Genomic DNA, 21307 nt, shown 5'->3' on the forward strand with positions numbered 1-21307 from the left:
CGTGAAGCTCCCAATTCCCCGCAGTCGCCCAACGCACCTCGATTCCCACTCCCATCCCCGATATCTCTAAGTGGAGGCACGACATAGTCGTTGCTGAAGCTTATACATACTCGCTATGGCGATGAACAAGATCCGCGGCGCCTTTGCGGTGCCCCGGAAAGGAGAGACATTCGAATTGCGAGCTGGCCTTGTGTACGCGGCCCCCTCCACGCGCTGGGCACCTCGCCAATAATGACGGACGATGCTGACTATTATTACAGTTCCCAGTATGCGTATGAACGGTATGTCCAGTGGCGCAGCCTTTACGCCGGTGTGGTAGTGTTAGGCAAAGAAACGTTGTGGCTAACAGCGCAACAGGAAGGAATCCATCCAAAAGACGATCATGGCCATGACACTGGGAAAGGATGTTTCGGCCCTGTTCCCAGATGTGCTCAAGAATATTGCTACGGCCGATCTTGAACAGAAGAAATTGGTCTACCTTTATCTCATGTGGGTGCCACCTCGCAGTTCAAGGTGGCTACGTATGCTGATTAGGCAAATCTCCATTGCAGGAATTACGCCAAATCGCACCCGGACCTATGTATTCTTGCTGTGAACACCTTCGTCCAAGACTCCGAAGACCCCAATCCATTGATTCGTGCGTTGGCAATCCGGACAATGGGTTGTATTCGGGTGGATAAGATGGTTGATTACATGGAAGAACCGCTGCGCAAGACCCTTCGAGACGAGTCACCCTATGTTCGCAAAACCGCTGCAATCTGTGTGGCCAAACTTTTCGATCTGAACCCAGCAATGGCTCTTGAGAACGGATTCCTGGAAATGCTTCAGGAGATGATTGGAGACCCCAACCCGATGGTTGTCGCCAATTCGGTGACCGCGCTTCAAGAGATTCATCACACGGCACCCGAGACACAGGCTCTGCAAATTACAGCTAACACTCTACGGAAGATGCTGATGGCTTTGAACGAGTGCACGGAATGGGGCCGTGTTACTATTCTCTCAACTTTGGCTGAATACAAGACCTCTGATGTTAAGGAGTCAGAGCACATCTGCGAACGAGTGGCTCCTCAATTCCAGCATGTTAACTCCGGTGTGGTTCTTGCAGCAGTTAAGGCTGTGTTCTTACATATGAGGAACGTTAGCCCTGAATTGTCAAAGACCTACCTCAAGAAAATGGCCCCACCATTGGGTAAGTCCCCTACTGTTCTTGTTGCACTTATCTTGCTAAATTTGGATAGTCACATTGGTTTCTTCGGCCCCTGAGGTGCAATATGTCGCATTGCGAAATATCGACCTTATCTTGCAGAAAGAGCCTGATATTCTCAACAAGGAACTCCGTGTTTTCTTCTGCAAATACAATGACCCGCCATATGTTAAGTTCCAGAAACTTGAGATTATGGTGCGCATAGCGAACGACCGTAATGTGGACCAACTCCTTGCTGAGTTGAAGGAATATGCCCTTGAAGTCGATATGGACTTCGTCCGCCGAGCTGTCAGAGCGATTGGCCAAGTTGCCATCAAGATCGAGAGCGCCAGCGAGCGGTGCGTCAACACATTGCTGGACCTCATCAACACCAAGGTAAATTACGTCGTTCAAGAAGCGATCGTAGTCATCAAGGATATTTTCCGGAAATACCCTGGTTATGAAGGTATCATTCCGACTCTTTGCCAGTGCATCGATGAGTTGGACGAGCCCAACGCTAGAGCAGCACTCATCTGGATTGTTGGAGAGTATGCCGAGAAGATTAGCAATGCGGGTGATATCTTGGGTGGCTTTGTGGATGGTTTCAACGAAGAATTCTCTTCGGTTCGTTCTTCTCCCCTGACATATACTTCTCATCGTGGGCTAACCTCTCTCTATAGACCCAACTGCAAATCCTGACATCTGTCGTCAAACTTTTCCTTAAGCGGCCTGAGAAGGCACAGGGCCTTGTGCAGCGTGTTCTCCAAGCTGCCACATCTGAGAACGACAACCCAGATGTCCGCGATCGAGCATACATCTACTGGCGTCTTTTGTCCAACACCAGCGATTCAAATGCGACCAAGAACATCGTGCTCTCGGAGAAGCCCCCCATCGTTACCACCATTCACTCACTCCCGCCGGCGCTCCTCGAACAACTTCTCTCCGAACTCTCTACTCTATCTTCCGTCTACCACAAGCCTCCCGAGCAGTTTGTTGGCCACGGCCGATTCGGCGCTGACGCCGTCATGCGCGCTGCTATCGAGTATGTATTCAAATTCTTGTTTCCATTGAACGTATCGTTAATCAATCTACAGGGAACAAATCCAAAACGCACGCGAGAACCCATTGGCTGCGGCGGCTGCCGCTGCCGCTGGCGGCACCGCCCCCCTGCGCAGGCGCAAAACAACGTCGAGAACCTGCTGGACATCGATTTCGACGGCGGAGCCCCTGCCTCGGCACAAACCGAGCCTTCCAGCGGCATGTCCGGTCTGGAGGGTCTGGCTGGCACCCCCGTACGGGTAGCGTCACCTGTCACGGGTGCCCCAACAAACCAATCCAGCAACAACCTGGATGACCTATTGGGCGTTTTCGGGGACTCTAGTGCTGCTCAGCCCTCTTCCAGCGGCCCCAGTGGCGGCGGTGGCACTGCAGACCTCATGAACGGATTCTCCGGTCTTGACCTCTCCGGCAACGCGGATTCTTCTCAAAACAACCAGTCTAAGAAATCCAACGACGATATCCTGTCGCTCTTCTAGAGCGATCTATGGTATAGCCAAGCGTGAGTTTGAACCGAACGAGATAGATTGGTGTTTTCCTTTACGTGTTTAATTTTGCTTGCATCTCTACCCAACCGGATTCCAAAAGGCCTGTATATTTCTGCCTCGAATATTGATTGTTTTATTGTATTGAGAGGTGGCCAGCTTTTTAGCGTACATTGAGTATAGCTTGACTATGCAGGCGAGTCTTTATGGCAGTTTACGAGTTACCCAGGTCTATGTTCGTAGGTATAACCGGGCTTCTGTGCCGAGGAGATATAAATAAAGTTCCGCTTTTGCCTTGGCCAATGCAAGCCACCGCTCCACCGAAAAAAAGAAAAAAGCCCTACTTTGACCAAAGGTCTCCATGAAGTGAATCGATCTGCTAATACCACAGATTGAATCCATTATCTCGTAATTACACTATGTACATATCTGCTTACCTGCTTGTAAGTATGTTGTTTGAAGTATGTAAATGCTATATTGCAGGTGATTACCCGGCAATATCTAGGACAAGCCCAGCTCAATGCATTTAACCCCGTCCGAATCACATACTCTTAAGTCCATATCTCCGAAATTGACCCTTCCATCGGCAAGAAACGGTGCTGACGAATCTTAAAACCGAAGTTTCCAGTGCCAACCCCGAGTGGGACCCGGACCTATCCCGCTTCGAAGAGTGGGATATAAATGGGGCACGTCCCCAAGAAAGATGTGGGTTTGCGACAGCGAAACTTCACTCGATTTCCGAACATAACTCCCATTGATCAAAATGGCTCAAACTGACTACAAGTTCGAAGGATGGATGGGTCTTGACCCTACCTCCGGCGAGGGCAACATGGTCTGGCAAGACTTCCAGCCGAAACAGTGGGAGGAAACCGATGTCGATATTAAGATTTCTCACTGCGGTATCTGCGGCTCTGATCTGCACACCCTCCGGAGCGGTTGGGTATGTTGATTGATATACATCGAAGAGACTGCTAGGTACATCAGGAACTAACATTTGCCACCAGAGACCCACCGATTATCCCTGTTGTGTGGGCCACGAGATTGTAGGTACAGCCGTGCGCGTGGGAAGCAAGGTTACCGACATCAAAATCGGTGACCGCGTCGGTGTCGGCGCGCAGAGCGAGTCCTGCCTTGGCCGTCTAGGCGACTGCGAGGAGTGTGCGGCAGGCCTCGAGAACTACTGCAGCAAGAAGGTCGTCGGCACGTACAACAGCATTCACTACGATGGCAGCAAGTCATACGGCGGTTATGCGACCTACAGCCGGGTGCCGGCTCACTTTGCTATCAAGATTCCTGATGCTATCTCGTCCGCTGATGCTGCGCCTATGCTGTGCGGCGGTGCTACCCTTTACAGCCCGCTGAAGCACAACAACTGTGGTCCTGGCAAGCGCGTTGGTATTATTGGTGTTGGTGGTCTCGGTCACTTCGGATTGCTCTTTGCGAAGGCTATGGGCGCTGATAAGGTCGTGGCTATCTCGCGAAAGCTGGGCAAGAAGGAGGATTCGTTGAAGATGGGAGCGGATCTTTACATCGCTACTGATGATGAGCCTGAGTGGGCTACAGCTAATGCCCGGTCTTTGGACCTGATTGTCTCGACTGTTTCGTCGGTCAAGGTGGGTTTGAACCTTTCGCAGGCTGGGTATTGAGATTCAGAGACTGACTATTTGTATAGATGCCTTTTGCCGATTACCTGGGTCTTTTGAAGACTGGTGGAACTTTCGTTCAAGTCGGCCTTCCTGAGGACGGTGGCTTGTTTGCACCTGTTCGCAACTTGATGCGCCGCATCAAGCTTGAGAGCTCTCTCGTTGGCAGCCCCAATGAGATCCGCGAGATGTTCCAGCTTGTTGCTGAGAAAGGAATTCGCCCGTGGGTGGAGGAGATCCCAATGAAGGATGCAAACAAGGCAATTGTGGATATGGAGGATGGAAAAGCCCGCTACAGATTTGTGCTGGTCAACGAGTAGAGGACTATAACCATATTTAAAAATCATCATCCAATAAACCCATGCATTTCATGGACATACAACACACATCTGAACTATACCAGGCTTGAAAGAATCCAAACAATGCAAACATTCCCGAATAAACTCTCCGCCTATCAAATTGCACGTGAGCGCCGCTCTCGGAGCTACTAGTCCGCTTTAGGACGCCAGGATTGCCCCCGCGGTGGGATGAATCATTCGGCCTCAAGTCAGTTTAATCTTTTGCCCGTGTTTGCCTTCATTCAAGTCAATTGATTTTGCCCTTAGCTAATCATGTCTCCAACACTCTCACAACAGTATCTCAGCACCCGAGGTGCTGAATACGGGGTGAGTCAATAAAAACACAATTCCTCCGTCGCAAACATTACTAACCCGCCTCTTTTCTCTAGAGATCCTTCGAAGATGTTGTTCTTCAAGGCCTGGCCTCAGACGGTGGTCTGTTCATCCCGGAAGAGATCCCTTCTTTCCCCGCCAACTGGCAGACCGAATGGCGGGATTTGAGCTTCGAGGATTTGGCTCTCGAACTCATGTCGCTATACATCTCCACCGACGAGATCCCTCGCGAGGATCTCAAGAGCATCATCCAAAAGTCCTACTCGACCTTCCGTCACCCTGAGCGCACTCCCTCGATTCCCTTGGACAAGAACCTTTACCTCCTTGAGCTCTTCCATGGACCGACATTCGCCTTCAAGGATGTTGCGCTGAGCTTCCTCGGAAACCTCTTCGAGTACTTCCTCATCCGCAAGAACGCTGGCAAGACTGGCAAGGACAGACACCACCTGACCGTCGTCGGTGCCACTAGCGGTGACACTGGTTCCGCTGCTATCTATGGACTGCGCGGCAAGAAAGATGTTTCAGTTTACATTCTGTTCCCCGATGGCGGACGAGTCTCGCCAATCCAAGAAAAGCAGATGACCACTATCTTGGACCCTAATGTGCATACCCTCACCGTGGACGGTTCGTTCGACCACTGCCAGGATATTGTTAAAGCTCTTTTCGCCGATAAGGATTTCAACTCCACTCACAACATCGCCGCTGTGAACTCCATTAACTGGAGTCGCATTATGGCTCAAATCACGTACTACGTGTACTCCTACTTCTCCCTTATCAAGACTCCCTCCTTCAACAAGGACTCCCAGATCCGCGTCGTTGTGCCCTCAGGTAACTTCGGTGATATCTTGGCTGGTTGGTTCGCTAAGCAGATGGGTCTTCCTATCGAGAAGCTGGTGATTGCCACCAACGAGAACGACATTCTCGACCGCTTCTTCCGCAGCGGTGGCCACTACACAAAGAAGGCCCTCGACGCCCCCTCCGACCACGGTGTCAAGGAAACCCACAGCCCTGCCATGGACATCCTTGTCAGCAGCAACTTCGAGCGTCTGCTTTGGTTCCTGTCCTACCAGAGCGCCGCCGGTAACTCCGCCGAAGAGCGCCGCAAGCACGCCTGCGACAACGTCAGCGGCTGGCTCGAGGAGCTGAAGACCAAGGGCGGCTTCCAGGTCCCCAGTGCCGTTCTCGAGGGCGCCAAGGCCGAGTTTGAGAGTGAGCGCGTTAGCAACGACGAGACTATCTCTACTATCCGTGACATCTACACCACCTCCTTCCCCAAGGGTCTCGGTGCCGGCTCTGCTAAGAGCTCCAAGACCGGTGGTTACATCCTTGATCCTCACACTGCTGTTGGTGTTGCTGCCTCGCGCCGCTCTATGGCTCGCAACCCTACCGATGCTCACATCTCTCTGTCCACTGCCCACCCCGCGAAGTTCGCCAGTGCTGTGGACCTTGCTCTGCGTGCGGAGAACGGTTACGATTTCACTGAGATTTTGCCCCAGGAGTTCGTTGGTCTGGAGCAGCGTGAGAGCCGGGTCACCCCCGTTGGCAAGGATGCTGGCTGGCAGGGTGTCAAGGAAATCATCAAGGCTGAATTGGAGCAGGAGCTTCAGGGTCTGCGTTAAAAGGGTTTTTGATAGAGAGCAAGACTTGGGTATAGCGTAGATATGTTTGGGATCGTTGTCTTTGTCGATTTTGTCATTATCAAGTCATAATGTGGATATTAAAAGCTCAAACTTGCTATAGCAGCATATTAAACATGATGAATGGTACAGATCCTGGCACTTCGAGCCTTGGAGATTTAGAATAACATAGAAGGCGACCCACTGCTTCTACATTGAGACTGCAATGTGATCTATGTACATGGTCATTGAGGATTATGGTGGTTAGGGCTAATAAGAGACCATATTGAGGGATTGGGATGACAGAAATCGACATTTTAATTCAGTGCAGATGCTTTCAATATCTTATAACATTATCAATTTCAATGGTGGACATATAGGGAAAGAATCCAAAGCAATAGACTCTATTATTATTGGTGCAAAATTGCCTAAAACGGCAGAGATGGGAAAAGGCAAGGAAAGCAACGTCTTCAATTTGGAAGATAGCGAATAAACAAAGATAGCAGCTCGCGATAGCATGCAATTTTACGATTCGTTCGAAAGTCTTTCGCATATACGGTCACTCTACTAACGACAGGCCATTTAAATGAACTGAATGGCTACGTAATGGATAATTGGTCATTAAAAAATAGGCCAAGGACAAAAAAGAAACTGGGCAGTTACTGCCCGACCGGGGGGTCGAACCCCGAACCTTGTGATTTATCGTGAATCACAAATAAAAGTCACACGCTCTGCCAATTGAGCTAGCCGGGCTGATGCGCTGATAACGAACTATCTGGGTATAGAATAGATAAAAGGTGTGGATATAAAAATAATAGTGCAAATATAAAAAGCAAGCGGGCAGCTTCTGCCCGACCGGGGGGTCGAACCCCGAACCTTGTGATTTATTGTGGGAAACACGAATAAAAGTCACACGCTCTGCCAATTGAGCTAGCCGGGCGGATTTATGAATTACGGATTGTTTGAATGAATCATGAGAGGTCGCACCTTTGAAATTATCTTTCCCGAGATTTAGACATGTCGAAGGCAAGAGGTTAGTAGATATATATTCACGAGATACCTATTTTCGTGATATAACTATCTCCATTTTCCCCCGTGCACATATGATCATGTAGCTTCCTATCGGATTCATATATTCCTGATATGCTAATAAGATTAATCTCCTATGGTATCAGGATTAGCACCTTCAACGCACTTTGAAGGCTACACCACCAGTTTCCGCCCACTACGTACTCGCACTATATTATACGGTAGCGAGACATTTCAGTCCAGGCTGCTTTCAGTTAAACGAATATAGGAACAGTTAGGGTTGTGGAGGTAGTTTCTTTCTGGACCCTTGCAGATGTATAAGGGATCTATATATTTGCAGTCAATAAATGTTCCCCCCTCTTATACCAATTATGAACAAGATTTAATTTTACGCTTCTGTAAGAAGAGGATCTTTATTCCATGACAAGCTGTACATTCCCGATCTTACTATTCAACAATAGAGGCCAGGTCATATTTCAGTGGAATACCAATTATACCCTTTCACTCTGGTTACATGCACATTGTCATACTTCACCAGTCGCCATACACTGCAACAAGAGCATGCTACTGTTTGCCTTAGATAGTTGGAATCTGATGTCTTAAGTTGTTTTGTCGCTCTATAGCTGGAATTTCCTTAAGCCGTCGAGAAGATACACTCCATTATAATGAACACTTTTCATCTTCATCTTCCTCTTTTTTTCCTCCCTCCCCCTGATTGCCTTGAATTCTCAAAATCAACATTGTAAAATCCTCGAACAAGGCTTGCATTACTAAATTATGTTTACATCACTAAGGCTGCCCAGGTGGCCAGGCGGTTGGCTCTGTAGTCATCAAGAGACGGCTCCAGCTTCTCTCATTGACTTGCATATCGACACCCTTCTCGTCCTGTACACTATGCTAAAACCGTCACCCCCACTCAGTTCCTCCAAAAACCCCATTCAGACAGAGCAAGTCTATGACAATGAGTCCGAGGCAGGCAATGCTCTAGCTGGGAACCAAATGCTGGAACACTTTATCTGGGGAGATCTAGAAGGCCTCGAGGATGAAGATCTTCACCCCCAGAGACACTTTAAGAAACAAGGATTTAACGCGCAGCGTGAGATGTTTGAAGAAGTTACTAAAAGTATCCGGGGCTCATTTGGGACGATTCACTCAACAGACTTCGTTCCCTCCAGATTCCTTGCATCATCACCCACGAAAAGCAGGAAGCTGTAAACCTAGCTATTGAGAATGGCAAAGTGAACAGAAAATTTCTAGCAAAATTCATGCTATGTGCTTATGAGGCAATGTCGGATGAATGAATGAAGGACAAGAAGCGCCGATCTGGTTCTCACGGAACCTAAAAAAGACATGAAAGATGCCAGCAACGTGATAGATCCAAACAGAACCCAGTGCAGAGAGTATGGCCATAGATATTAATTATATCCAGTTAAAATCTGTTGGCAAGATGTTTGCTAACAATTCAAAAATAAAAAACAGCTTGAACGTCGCAGAGTGACCTTCTCCTCTCGCAAAACCCTCGCCGATGAGCTAAATGAGAGGCTGGCTCAGCCTGTTTTCGAGGTGCGTCGTTTTAAATCCTATCAAAATGAGATTCAGTGCCTCGGATCTCTACAAAATCTGAAAGATAGGATTGGCAAGTGTATACTACTCGAGGTGCGACAACTAGAAGGGCAGAAAATCACGCGTCAAATGTGAGTCTGCACCACTAGACACATAAGAAGGATATAAGAGGTTCTTATTCAAATTTATATATGTATCAGGCTAGACAATATCTATGGCCTCCAAAGGTTCTCTCTTTAAGTGGCTATTTAAAGCAGCAAGGTGTCGAGGAGCATCTATGGGCATTTCCATTTGGTTCAACCGAGGCTCATATTGTATTCACCCTAGATTTTGATAGTCCCTCCCTTGAATATGATGGAGAGAGTGCTATCTCCAGCAAACTTTCCTTCAGCCTTGAGATCTATTGGTTTCCATGAGCGGACTGCCTTACTTAGCTATTCAATACAGAGAGAATGTCAATTCTACCCAATTCCTTAAGAAACCCACTTTCACTATTGGAAATGTATCGGTAGACTCTACCGGGTAGAGGCATTCTTGCAGATAGAGAATCCGTGGTCCTACAGGTCTACTTGAGATCTTCAGGACCTTTATCGGCGCTTTATTTAAGCGATTATAGTGGTCCGATGGCTCCCCTGACAATCATAGTTGCGGCTTGCCTTATGCAAACCAGGGATATTCAGCCGTTCTATTTCAGGTCACGGGAAGCACTAGCCCTAGGCGCCCAAAGGTAAATCGGACTCCTACAAGGACCTCGGGATAATTCCGAAGAATACGCCTATTTCCGCCCCCACAAATTCACCGAGTCACAGCTCCAAAAAATGGGAGTAACTCACAGTCAAAAGAAAGTGGAATGTGACTTAGAGCACACGGGCTGTGTGCAAGATCTTCCCGAGGGAGATCTACATGCGGTTGGGTTCCTCGAAGATCAAAAGAGTATCTTTCTTCATGGACTTGCCCTTGAGTCCTTTATGAGCCCTTAGGTATGATACAGCGTGTGAATGTGAAGAAGGTTAAAGACAGCCCGACAACAGAGGATACAGCCACAGCCTCAGGCAGTCTCAGAACGGGGTCCTCTATAAGTATTTCCCAACTTTAGGGCTAATGGATGACCTCATCGGAGGATCGAGTTGACGGAAACCGACCTTTTGATTGCAGGTGATTTCAATCTACTAGGATGGTATTTTATCAATTTCAGTCGTAGACATATAGAAAAGGTATTCAAAGCATTAGACTCTATTATTATTAGTGTAATTTTAAGATAGGTCTGACAAAATAAATCCAAAAACAAAATCTCGAAATTGACCAAGCCGCCACTCTCCTTCCAATCTTCTCGCCCTGTTAAGAGCGGAAGACGAATTTCCAAGCGGGACATAGGCCGGATCACAAAATTTGCTCAAGATACCATGAAGTCTCTTCTGATCTACACCACAAAGATCGCGAAGAGGTCAGGATCCGAGGTAGCCAGATCTCACCCTCAGGTGGGATGGTTGTCGAGGTGGCTCAACCGATTTACAGGAAAGCCATGAGACCGACAATACCAGCAAGGAGGCCAGCAGCGGGCTTGACGTTGGAGGCAGCGCCGGTGAAGGAGCCGGAGGGGACGGAGGCAGGCTCCTCAGGGGTAGAGGGGATGGAGGAGGTGGCAGGCTCGACAGCGGGCTGGGTCTCCTGGGGGGTATCGGGCTTGGACTCAGCAGGGGTATCGGGCTTGGACTCAGCGGGGGCGGCGGGCTGGGTCTCAGCGGGGGCGGCGGGCTGGGTCTCAGCGGGGGCGGCGGGCTGGGTCTCAGCGGGGGCGGCGGGCTGGGTCTCAGCAGGGGCGGCGGGCTGGGTCTCAGCAGGGGCGGCGGGCTGGGTCTCAGCAGGAGCGGCAGGCTGGGTCTCAGCGGGAGCGGCGGGCTGGGTCTCAGCAGGAGCGGCAGGCTGGGTCTCGGCAGGGGCGGCGGGCTGAGTCTCAGCGGGGGCAGCGGGGTGGGTCTCAGCAGGAGCGGCAGGCTGGGTCTCAGCAGGGGCGGCGGGGTGGGACTCGGCAGGGGCAGCGGGCTGGGTCTCAGCGGGAGCAGCGGGCTGGGTCTCGGCAGGAACGGCGGGCTGGGACTCAACAGGGACGGCGGGCTGGGACTGAGCAGGGACAGCGGGCTCGGTCTCTGCGGGCTTGGTCTCAGCAGGCTTGGTCTCAGCAGGCTTGGTCTCAGCAGGCTTGGTCTCAGCAGGCTTGGTCTCAGCAGGCTTGGTCTCAGCGGGCTTGGTCTCAGCAGGCTTGGTCTCGACAGGCTTGGTCTCGACAGGCTTGGAAGGAGCGGGCTCAGTCTGGACGGGGACAGCGGGATTGGAAGGACCGGGTGCAACAGGCGCAGTGGTGGGCTCTTGGGGAGGGACAACCCAGCCGGTGGGCTTCACAACTGGGGCAGTGGGGCCTTCGACAGCGGGCTGAGTAGCGTTGTGGAAGGTCACAGGCTTCTCGTTATCGCACTGGTGGCAGACAGTGGTCTTGGTGATGGTGATGGTGTTGGTTTTGGTGATGGGAACAACCCAGGTCTTAGTGCCAGAGGTGACGGCAGACGAGGTGACTGGAAGTATTGATTAGGACGTGGTTCAAACGATACGATTGAGCAAAGATTCTAGGGCTTACCAGGGCAGGTGGTGGTCACGATAGTGAGAGTCTTGGTGGTGCCAGGATTCACGGGAGTGTGAGGCTTGCCGGAGGTAGTGGGCAATGGGGTAGTACCCGGGGTAGTGGTGTGGTGACCGTGAGTGGGGGTGCTCAAGGTGGTTTGGTGAGCGAGAGTGGGGGTGCTCAAGGTGGTCGAGGTGGTGCATGGGGTGGTCCACGACTCAGTAGACTTGGTCCAGGAGCCGGTAGGACGGGTCCAAGACTCGTGAGTCGAGACGTGCTCGGCCGGCTTGGTCCAGGACCCGGGAGTCGAGGCATGCTCGGCTGGCTTGGTCCAAGTCTCATGGGTGGAGGCGTGGCCAGCGGGCTTGGTCCAAGTCTCATGGGTCGAGGGGTGCCCAGCGGGCTTGGTCCAAGTCTCATGGGTGGAGGCGTGGCCAGCGGGCTTGGTCCAAGTCTCATGGGTCGAGGGGTGCTCAGCGGGCTTGGTCCAAGTCTCATGGGTCGAGGGGTGCTCAGCGGGCTTCGACCAGCTCTCGCTCCAGCCCTCAGTCTGGTGAGGAGCGACGGCAGCAGCGCTCTGAGTGGCGGGCTTGATGAAGTCCTCACCACGAGCCTGCATGACGCCAGCAAAGGCTGGGCTAGCAAGAGCCAGAAGAGCAACGGAGTTGATCATTTCGAGAGATTGAAAAATGAACTAAAGAAAGATAACGAATGAAGAGGTGATGATGATGAAAAGTTTGGAGGACTGGCAGATTTCAACGAGTTTATATGTCCTTTTCGAAATGACTGATTCCAAGTCATGCTGGATATGGGTGCCATGGTTGTGCCCAGGACAGCGAAGGTAGACCTGATCCGCAATGTCACCATGTAAGACCGAATGCAGAAACTGTAATTGCCCAACGAAGGATGACAAAGACACAGATGTATGATCATTGGACGAAAATCTCGAGTAATGATACATCCATCTGGTGAACTCAGATGCAAACGTGACAATATGCGGTATCATTGGGGGTGAAAAGTGAAGAGGGTCTCCACAAGAGTAGCCTAATGCGGAAATATAAGAGGAGCTTGGTGATCGCCAGGGCAAGCCGGTTGGATACGGATCAGGAATAGTACCTAGATAGTGAGCAAGCGCTTATGTGATTGGCATATGTCCCTATTTGAGACACACGCTCAATTCTTATTGAAACCTAGGTGTATTATGGACTCGACATCTAACAAACCTTGGAAAGCAGGCAGTTTTAGATAAGCAGCACTCAGAAGGCAGTAGTCAGGACTGCTAACTAAAGAAACCCTCCGGACCCGGAAATGGTCAAGAAAATAGTGGCTGCGCGACCATATTTGGGGTGGGACCACAATTAAGAGGACAAGGCGTTTCTCGTTCGAGGTAAGAGCTTTGTGAAAACGCCAGATAGCTCGATCAGAAGCAGCAAGAAAACTCGGGGAGCGAATAGGCATGTTCCTTATTTCGCTTGGAATGTGGGAATGGTATCCGAGTAAGCGTAGGGATGTCCCATTGGTGGTTGTCATTTCGAAAGAATGTACACGTGAAGAACGAATTTCGAGGATCGACGATCTCAACAAGCTCATGGCCCATATCCTTCTGAAGAGATTGGTCGGATGTTACCATCCCAAGACCTTGAACTGCACTCGATGACGGGGAGATCTCGATGTAGTATTGGGTTGAGCCGAGCCCCCACTGCGCGCAAATAGTGCTGTTACAAGGAAAAATAATAATGGGATTCTCATCAAACATCGATTCTGAAGAAGGTTTCAGCCAATCTGAGGCAATAAAATCCGTGTTTTACCATTGCCGTGCACTCCTTAAGCTTGGGAACATCAGGGATATCCAGCTGTCATCCATGGATCTTGGCGAGCGATAGGGACAGCAGCGAGGTACTGTAGAGATTTGGGCCGCAAGCGGGAACTAGACGAAGAGAATATCTCGGCATCTCGCGAACAAATCTCTCACGGCGAGAGCAAGGAACATCGATGCAAGCCTATCCGTTTTCGATTCATAGATCAGATCCATTTTAGGTTATGTAGGGCTTAGGGCATACGCGTACACGGGATCTGGCGCGTCGCGCGTCGCGCCTTCCTGTTTGGGGTCAATTAAGCCTCAACGATAGAGCGTTAGCCTTGCCCATCCCCAGACTTGCCCACAATGCCTCACTCCATATCGCCCAGTGCTGCACAAAATGATGAGGAAATGCCAGACGCTCCTCCAGCGGAGACCTCAATTGCGAATAATGTGAAATTGGAGGATATGTTCGACGATGATGACGATGAGTTCCCGGATTCCGGAGATGTGAAAATGGAATCCCCAGCTGCGAAAGAAGAGTTTGTTTCTCTGCTCATATAAAGAAGCCTTGGACCAAACGACTGACCAAACCGTCTAGGCCTCCGGCCCCTACACCCTCAGGCGTAGACTCGGATGTCATGCTTGCCTTCTATCAACGACTTTTCCCCTTCCGATACCTTTTTCAATGGCTGAACCATGGAATCGTACCAACCAAGGACTTCGGTAATCGCGAATTTGCACTTACTTTGCAAAACGACGCCTACCTTCGATACCAATCATACCCCACTGCAGACCTGTAAGGTCCATCCAGCCTTTGATCGTCGGTTCCCTTTTGAGTTAACAAATGTGCTAGCTTCCGGAAGGACATACTCAGGTTGAACCCTCCTCGCTTCGAAATCGGGCCTGTTTATAGCACCAATCCACGCGATCGCAAAACTCTACGAGGCGGGCAAATGAAACCAGTATCCAAGGAGCTGGTCTTCGATATTGATTTGACTGATTATGATGACATCCGAACATGTTGCGTCAAAGCAAATATCTGCGCTAAGTGCTGGTCCTTCGTCACAATGGCAATCAAGGTGATCGACACTGCACTGAGGGAAGACTTCGGGTTTGAACACATTCTCTGGGTTTACTCAGGTCGACGTGGTGCTCACGCCTGGGTGTGCGATCCTCGCGCGCGCAATTTGTCAGATGATCGACGACGAGCCATTGCTGGTTACCTCGAGGTTATTCGTGGAGGGTCACAAAGCGGCAAGAAAGTCAACCTCAAACGACCACTACACCCTCACATCGTGCGCAGTCTTGAATTGCTCAAGCACGACTTCGCCCGGACAACCCTCATTGATCAAGACACATTTGAGTCTATTGAGCAGGCAGAACGCCTTTTGTCTTTGTTACCCGACAAGGCGTTGAACGAATCTCTACGAAGAAAATGGGACTCCTCTCCAGAACGTGCCAGCACTAGTAAATGGGCCGATATCGATTCACTCGCCAAGACCGGGAAAAGCAGCACGCTCAACCCAGCCACCCTTCGTGATGCGAAGCAAGATATTGTTTTGGAATACACCTATCCACGCCTGGATGCCGAGGTCAGCAAGAAGATGATTCACTTACTGAAAAGCCCTTTCGTTATTCACCCTGGCACTGGCCGTATTTGTGTTCCCATCGATCCACACAATGCCGAAAACTTCGATCCTCTCTCCGTCCCGACAGTGATGAACCTGCTCACAGAGATCGATGAATACGATGCGAAACACCCTGCTGGAACAGCGGATGCTGATGTTCCCGAAGTAGAAGGCAGTGCGATGAACGGCTCCGACATGAAGGGTGGTCGCAAGTTGCAGGACTATGAGAAGACCAGCCTGAAGCCTTATATCGATTTCTTCCGCTCCTTTATCGCAGGTCTTTTGAAGGAAGAGCGTGCTGGAAAGCGGGAACGCGATGAAAGTGGCCCGGCCATCAAGTCCGATCCCATGGAGTTCTAGCTGCTTCAAAGCCATCCTCCATTTGCCTAGCCCTGTCTCATAGACTTATGACTTTATGTTTTGTTAATTACCTTCACCGATGTCATTTGGGATTTTGATCAGTCGTTCTACGCTTTTCTAGGAGTTGGAGTTTCTTCTTGTGCATGGGCTTGAATCGTTATCGATCGGTTCCCGAGATGTACATTTATTACTTTCCTCGCATTCACGTCTATCAATTGAATGGAGATAATCATTTGAGATTTGAAACTCTATATGCGCATCTATATCTGTACAGCAAGTCAGAGAGTAGGGCAAGAACTCATTGAAGGAGTCGTATATTTGGAGATATTGGAGATATTGGTACAAATAGAGTCGCACAAGTAGTTGCGCTAAAGTAGGTCATGATATAGGGCACCGATGGTATCCACGTATCAGGCAAACTTCTCATTATCGAGAGGCAGCTCCGACAGCAAGAGGAGGGAACAAGCCAAAGTTTATGTGGGATAGTTAATTTAAGCACCGATGAAGTTCTTGACAGCTGAATGAGAAAGGCATTGTTAGCAAGCAATTCAGAAATATGAAACAGAAGGGAAACATACTCTCCAACCAGCGAAGGTACTCCTTCTGCTCCTTGACGGAGATGTAGTCGGGAACCATGTTAGCGAACTCGGCGTTGATGCCACGGTCCTCGAGGTAACGGTCCCAGAGACCCTGCAAGTCCTCATCGAGGTTCTCGAAGGGAGGACCGGCGTAGAGGCTCTGGCGAGCCCAGTCCTTCTCAGCAGTCTGGGCCTGGGCGAGATCAGCCTTAGCGAAGTGGGAGACCTCCTCGATCTGGAAAACGCCGTCCTGGACGACAGTCTGGATCAGAAGGGCACCGTTGTTGGGCTTCTCAACGGTAATGTTAACGCGGGCAGGGAAGCTGGGCTCGGGCTGCTCGAATTCCTCGCTGGTCTCGGCGTGCTGGCCGCGGGACTGGTTCTGGAACTCCATCTCGTCGGTCAGAGAGGCATCGTCGAAGTCCTCCTGCTCGCTGATGTTCTGGATATCGGCGACGGTGAAGCTAACGCGGATGCTAAACAATCAGATATATCAGCGATCGTGCTCGGAATTGAGGGGAAAGGGCAATGCCGGATGGTAGGGGGATGAATCGTACTTCTCGTTGCCGAACTTCTTGGACAGGATAACCTCCTGCTCGCCAGCGACATCCTTCACCTGCCACTCGCCGTGCTTAACAATCTCATCGATGATTTCCTGCTGCTCGGCGAATTCAGGGATGTCAGAGGACTTCTCGTGCTTCAGCTCATCCTCGAGCTTGGCGAGGAGGTCGATATCGACTGTAGAAAAATAAATGGAAATTTAGCATTAGACCACATGCGCGGTCCACGACTAGTCAATGCCGGAGTTGCGCGGACCATCTCAAATACTATTCGGCTTATCTTACCTTCAGATGAAGGGGCCTTGAAGATGCTAGATGTCGAAAAGGCAGCGTAGGCGGGCTTGGTAGCCTGCTTCCAGGTCTGCTGGAGAACGGGCTTAGGAAGCGCTGGGCGCAGAGCCGAAGTGGCAATGGAGCGCGAGAAGGAGCGCGGGATAGAGCGGGAAATGGTGCGAAGGGAAAGCATTGTGAATGTGGATGGTTTGAAGTATTTGTTGAAGATGAGAAGCTTGAGGAAAAAGTAAGTGAGCTAACTCCGTTGATGTTACGAGTGCCAAGACCGGCCTGTTTTGTCCGACTTTGCGCGGCCACCGCAATTTAGTTCCATTAAGACAAAATCTATAGAGAATCTAAATAGAATATCACTGATGCAAATAGAGAGTTGATATCAAAGGGCTCGACTTTCTCTGGCAATCAGCTCTGCTATATATGTACCGAGGCTAGAAGGATGGCCTGTTGATGCAAATCTACAAGCAAGTAGGAACTACAATATAGGTGGACAATATACAGCAGCTTCGAATTGAAATGGTATATTTGAAGAGATTCGGCTGTACAGAATCTTATGAAGAATCATTGTACCCATAATGCGCCAACCCAGTCTTTTTGGACACCAGACAAAAAAAATATATCAAAAAAAGTAATCGTGATCAGGACATGCTCTTGGGTGGGAAGGTAGATGTGAGTTTCTCTCCATCTTTCCTGAACCGAATGAACTTGATCGCGCTCAGCCCTGACCAGTGTCTATTCCAGTTCTTCATCGCGGTCATTGCATATTGATCGCTGAGGTCGGGCATCCAAAGTCCGGTCGAGAACTCCCGACCCTCGGTTTCAACTCGTTGTTTCAAAGCCTCCTCGCGCTTGCTGGGGGGACGTCCTTTGCGGCGCTGTGCTTGGAGCTCTTTGATTTCCTCAGTGTCACGGTCGATATACCTAGTTTGGGGTCAATTTTCGTTTCCTGGTGGGATCGTGGGTGCTACATACTTGGCAACAAACTCGTTCATTTGTTCAATCGAGAAAGCATCGGTGGTCTCCTGGATAGCCTCGTGGATGTAATGAATGCGGTCCACTAGTTGGGTTAATTTGGTGGCCATCAATTGTATCGAGCAGGTGTCATACTGTATGGCTGTCTTGCGCGGCTCACAGTGGCGTTATGGCGGGACAAGCGATCGTCGCGAGCACCAGCTTTGCGGAGTCGGTGGGCATCACGACTGTTCTCATGAAGCGCATTGAGAGAGCTACGCTTCTTGGAGATTTGCTTGTGCACCTTTTCCAGAGTAACAGGCATGGTTGCGGTCTGATAAGAATTACTCTAAACACTCCGCCGTAGATTTTCGATAATTTTCTTGGATGCACCGGCACAATTAGGCGGTGACCCCAAGATCACCGCCTTCCCCACTCGAGGAAAGCGCGTCTGCGCGTCGAGATAGGAGCATTCCAGGAGTTATTTACTCCTTCGATTCTTGGTCAGATATTGAAGTTGGACTTCACATTGCACTTCATTTTGGTTAGCGTTTTGGTTGTGAAAATCTCAACTTATGTTCTCGGTTATTGCTTGAATACGAGGACCCGCCTGTGCCTCGAACGGTGTCCACCATGGGCATTAAAGGTCCGTTACGTTGCTTGGGACTGTCTAGGGGAAATGATTGTTCTAACACCAAGAAATAGGACTTCACGGGCTTCTCAAGTCCATACAGAAACCATGTCATGTCAAGTCTTTTAGTGGGCAAACACTTGGAGTCGATGCATATGGATGGCTTCATCGCGGAACCATTGCTTGTTCCGTAGACTTGGTCTTGGACAATCCTACTAGGAAGTATGGCTTGTCTATCTATATGACTTATAATGCACTTTTTACTGACAAGTTTCCTCGTGATAGGCACATTGATTTCGTCCTCAATCGAGTCCGCATGCTTCTATTTTTTGGAGTAAAACCGTACCTCGTCTTTGATGGCGATAATTTGCCCAGCAAGTCCGGCACCGAACAGGATCGATATCGCAGGCGGCAGGAAAGCAAGGCTCTCGGACTAGAGCTACAACGAAAGGGAAGGATGCCAGAAGCTTATCAGGAGTTCCAAAAGGCTGTCGACGTTACCCCGTTCATGGCCCGCCAGTTAATTGAAGAACTAAAGCAAATGAATGTGGAGTATGTGGTCGCCCCATACGAGGCAGATGCCCAGCTGGTGTACCTGGAGCAACAGGGTGATATTGACGGTATCATATCCGAGGACTCGGATTTGCTTGTTTTTGGAGCAAAGCGGTTGATTTCAAAACTGGACCAACATGGAGAATGCATTGAGATAAATCGTGCCGACTTTACTGCTTGCCGGGAGGTCAGCCTGGTCGGGTTCAGTGACCCGGATTTCAGGACCATGTGCATTTTGAGCGGTTGTGATTATTTGGCAAATATTCCCAAGATGGGCCTGAAGACTGCCTACCGGGTTGTTCGCAAACACAGGAGTATCGAAAAGGCTTTGCGCATGATACAATTCGAAGGCAATTTTCGAGTCCCGGCTGACTACCTGGCCAACTTCAGACAGGCCGAGTTGACTTTCCTTTACCAGCGGGTCTTCTGCCGTAAAGCTGAAAAGCTGGTGACATTGATGCCACCTGAGAAGGATGTCAAGTTGGACACGCTGCCATTTATTGGCGCTGATATGGAGCCAGAAATTGCCATCGGGGTCTCTCGTGGCGATCTGGATCCAACCACGAAGCAGCCAATCATATTGAAACCACTAGCCACAGGTAAACGGTCCCTTGGCATTAATCGCCGACAGACACTGGGTTCTTCCTGCGAGCTGAAGCCACGAAGGCCTATCAATTCATTCTTCACCCCAAAGAGGACACCACTGGCCGAGCTGGACCCGAATAGTTTGACTCCGTCCCCGAGCCAGCAGCGACTGCTAGAGCGCAATTCAAACAACTCTTGGCAGGCCAGTGCAGCACCATCCCGCTCCAATTCGGTCAGATCCACCCCTCTAAGGGCCTTCTCCGATCAAAGTCTCAGCCCCATGATACGGAGTGTAGAACGCTCTTCTTTTTTGGCCCAAAATGCAAGATCCTCAACCTTGCAGCCCACCAAGAGGCAGAGACTCTGCTCTGAAACTGACGGAGACTCTTTGCCTGCCTGTTCTCCGGCTCGCAGTCGTTTCTTTGCTCCTACTTCTGAACAAACTAGCCCAAGCGGTCAGAAGCTCTTCCGGTCTAAACGATCACGGAACTCAGTGGTCGGTGTCTTCTCTGATGACATAGCAGAAGACATCATGTCCAGTATTCCGGATCCCAGTAGTACCCCCGGGCTTGTGGAACATAGACCGGAAAGCAATCTCAAGATATCTGGCAACCCCAGTGGAGTTGAAACGCCTTCCAAACCTACTTTCAACAAGCCTCTCCTTACTAGCGATTTGAAAGAGTCCAAGAACACACCCATTGATACCACACCAAATTCTCCGAACTTCAACCAGGCGCTCGATTTCCACGTTGACCGACAAAATTCCAATATACTTTCCAAATTCACTTTTCAAGCTGGGCAAAAGCCCAGCTCACCCGGCGCTCGCTCTATTATGACGAAGATCCCTGCGATTCTCCCTTCTCCTAGGCCTGCGACACCCTCGACCCCCAAAAGCCCAGCTGCGATCGCTCGGAGCAACATCATTCAGCGACGCCTGACACCGCTTCAGCGGATGGGCCAGGCCGCTCTCAGTCGGTCTAACAGCGTCAATATTCCAACTAAACTCCGGGATGCCGAAGCTTCCAAGCCGCGCTCTGAAGCCTTTTCACCTGTTACCAAGGGATTCTCGTTCACGGGAACCCAAGGCAGCGAAGATCTTATTGTCCCAGACAGCGAGGATGAGGAGGATGATGAGGATGAACCCAGTACAGGGTCCTCGGCGCCTCTTGATCTCAAGCGCTTTTCATTCACGCCAAATTAAGCAGCATCTTTATCGGTTACGGAGCATTGGGTCAGGAACAGGACTTGGGATCTGGGGTAGCATTGGACCACTGGTTTTTCGTTGGCTCCACTTTGGCGCGTAACCTGTATTAATATTTTTTTGTGGAGTTTTGTGGAATTCTTGTTTAACATAGCATTTGTTAGTGTTTAAGCAATGTGAGCACCTTGAAACCCCTGAAACGTTGAAACATCCAAAAGTGCCCAAACCGTGCCTGGAGACGGCCCAATATCAAGAGGCTGGAGGAATCGCGTGGCGAGTAGAAGTGGGGCTAACTTTATCGGGATCTGC

At 50.2% G+C, this 21307-nt stretch overlaps 9 protein-coding genes across 9 annotated transcripts; 6 read left to right on the plus strand and 3 right to left on the minus strand.

Moving 5' to 3' along the window:
• Positions 1-115: 115 nt before the first annotated feature.
• Positions 116-2718, plus strand: N7457_005721 (putative AP-1 adaptor complex subunit beta; the record flags this gene model as incomplete). The annotated part of the gene is made up of 6 exons (XM_057176765.1): positions 116-192; positions 261-281; positions 358-489; positions 552-1189; positions 1239-1807; positions 1864-2718. The coding sequence occupies 6 exons, from the start codon at positions 116-118 to the stop codon at positions 2716-2718; spliced, it is 2292 nt and encodes a 763-aa protein (XP_057031067.1).
• A 769-nt stretch (positions 2719-3487) lies between these two features.
• N7457_005722 (NAD(P)-dependent alcohol dehydrogenase) lies at positions 3488-4687 on the plus strand (the record flags this gene model as incomplete). The annotated part of the gene is made up of 3 exons (XM_057176766.1): positions 3488-3664; positions 3729-4337; positions 4397-4687. 3 exons carry the CDS (start codon positions 3488-3490, stop codon positions 4685-4687), a joined length of 1077 nt encoding a protein of 358 aa, XP_057031068.1.
• A 291-nt stretch (positions 4688-4978) lies between these two features.
• On the plus strand, positions 4979-6657 carry N7457_005723 (threonine synthase THR4; the record flags this gene model as incomplete). The annotated part of the gene is made up of 2 exons (XM_057176767.1): positions 4979-5032; positions 5095-6657. 2 exons carry the CDS (start codon positions 4979-4981, stop codon positions 6655-6657), a joined length of 1617 nt encoding a protein of 538 aa, XP_057031069.1.
• Positions 6658-8577: 1920 nt separating this feature from the next.
• On the plus strand, positions 8578-8898 carry N7457_005724 (uncharacterized protein; the record flags this gene model as incomplete). Its single annotated transcript, XM_057176768.1, has 1 exon — positions 8578-8898. One exon carries the CDS (start codon positions 8578-8580, stop codon positions 8896-8898), a length of 321 nt encoding a protein of 106 aa, XP_057031070.1.
• Positions 8899-10755: 1857 nt separating this feature from the next.
• cspA (putative cell surface protein) lies at positions 10756-12536 on the minus strand (the record flags this gene model as incomplete). The annotated part of the gene is made up of 2 exons (XM_057176769.1): positions 10756-11816; positions 11879-12536. 2 exons carry the CDS (start codon positions 12534-12536, stop codon positions 10756-10758), a joined length of 1719 nt encoding a protein of 572 aa, XP_057031071.1.
• Positions 12537-14027: 1491 nt separating this feature from the next.
• N7457_005726 (DNA primase subunit PRI1) lies at positions 14028-15652 on the plus strand (the record flags this gene model as incomplete). The annotated part of the gene is made up of 3 exons (XM_057176770.1): positions 14028-14203; positions 14263-14460; positions 14518-15652. The coding sequence occupies 3 exons, from the start codon at positions 14028-14030 to the stop codon at positions 15650-15652; spliced, it is 1509 nt and encodes a 502-aa protein (XP_057031072.1).
• A 491-nt stretch (positions 15653-16143) lies between these two features.
• N7457_005727 (MAM33 family protein) lies at positions 16144-17256 on the minus strand (the record flags this gene model as incomplete). The annotated part of the gene is made up of 4 exons (XM_057176771.1): positions 16144-16169; positions 16231-16706; positions 16788-16968; positions 17076-17256. The coding sequence occupies 4 exons, from the start codon at positions 17254-17256 to the stop codon at positions 16144-16146; spliced, it is 864 nt and encodes a 287-aa protein (XP_057031073.1).
• Positions 17257-17716: 460 nt separating this feature from the next.
• Positions 17717-18354, minus strand: N7457_005728 (translation machinery-associated protein 16; the record flags this gene model as incomplete). The annotated part of the gene is made up of 3 exons (XM_057176772.1): positions 17717-17999; positions 18051-18135; positions 18186-18354. The coding sequence occupies 3 exons, from the start codon at positions 18352-18354 to the stop codon at positions 17717-17719; spliced, it is 537 nt and encodes a 178-aa protein (XP_057031074.1).
• A 308-nt stretch (positions 18355-18662) lies between these two features.
• Positions 18663-20998, plus strand: N7457_005729 (putative exonuclease; the record flags this gene model as incomplete). The annotated part of the gene is made up of 3 exons (XM_057176773.1): positions 18663-18675; positions 18735-18882; positions 18946-20998. 3 exons carry the CDS (start codon positions 18663-18665, stop codon positions 20996-20998), a joined length of 2214 nt encoding a protein of 737 aa, XP_057031075.1.
• Between the last annotated feature and the right edge of the window lie 309 nt (positions 20999-21307).

Source organism: Penicillium paradoxum (genome assembly GCF_028828445.1).
Source record: "Penicillium paradoxum strain IBT 22861 chromosome Unknown utg000005l_segment0_segment0, whole genome shotgun sequence".
NCBI lineage: Eukaryota > Fungi > Ascomycota > Eurotiomycetes > Eurotiales > Aspergillaceae > Penicillium > Penicillium paradoxum.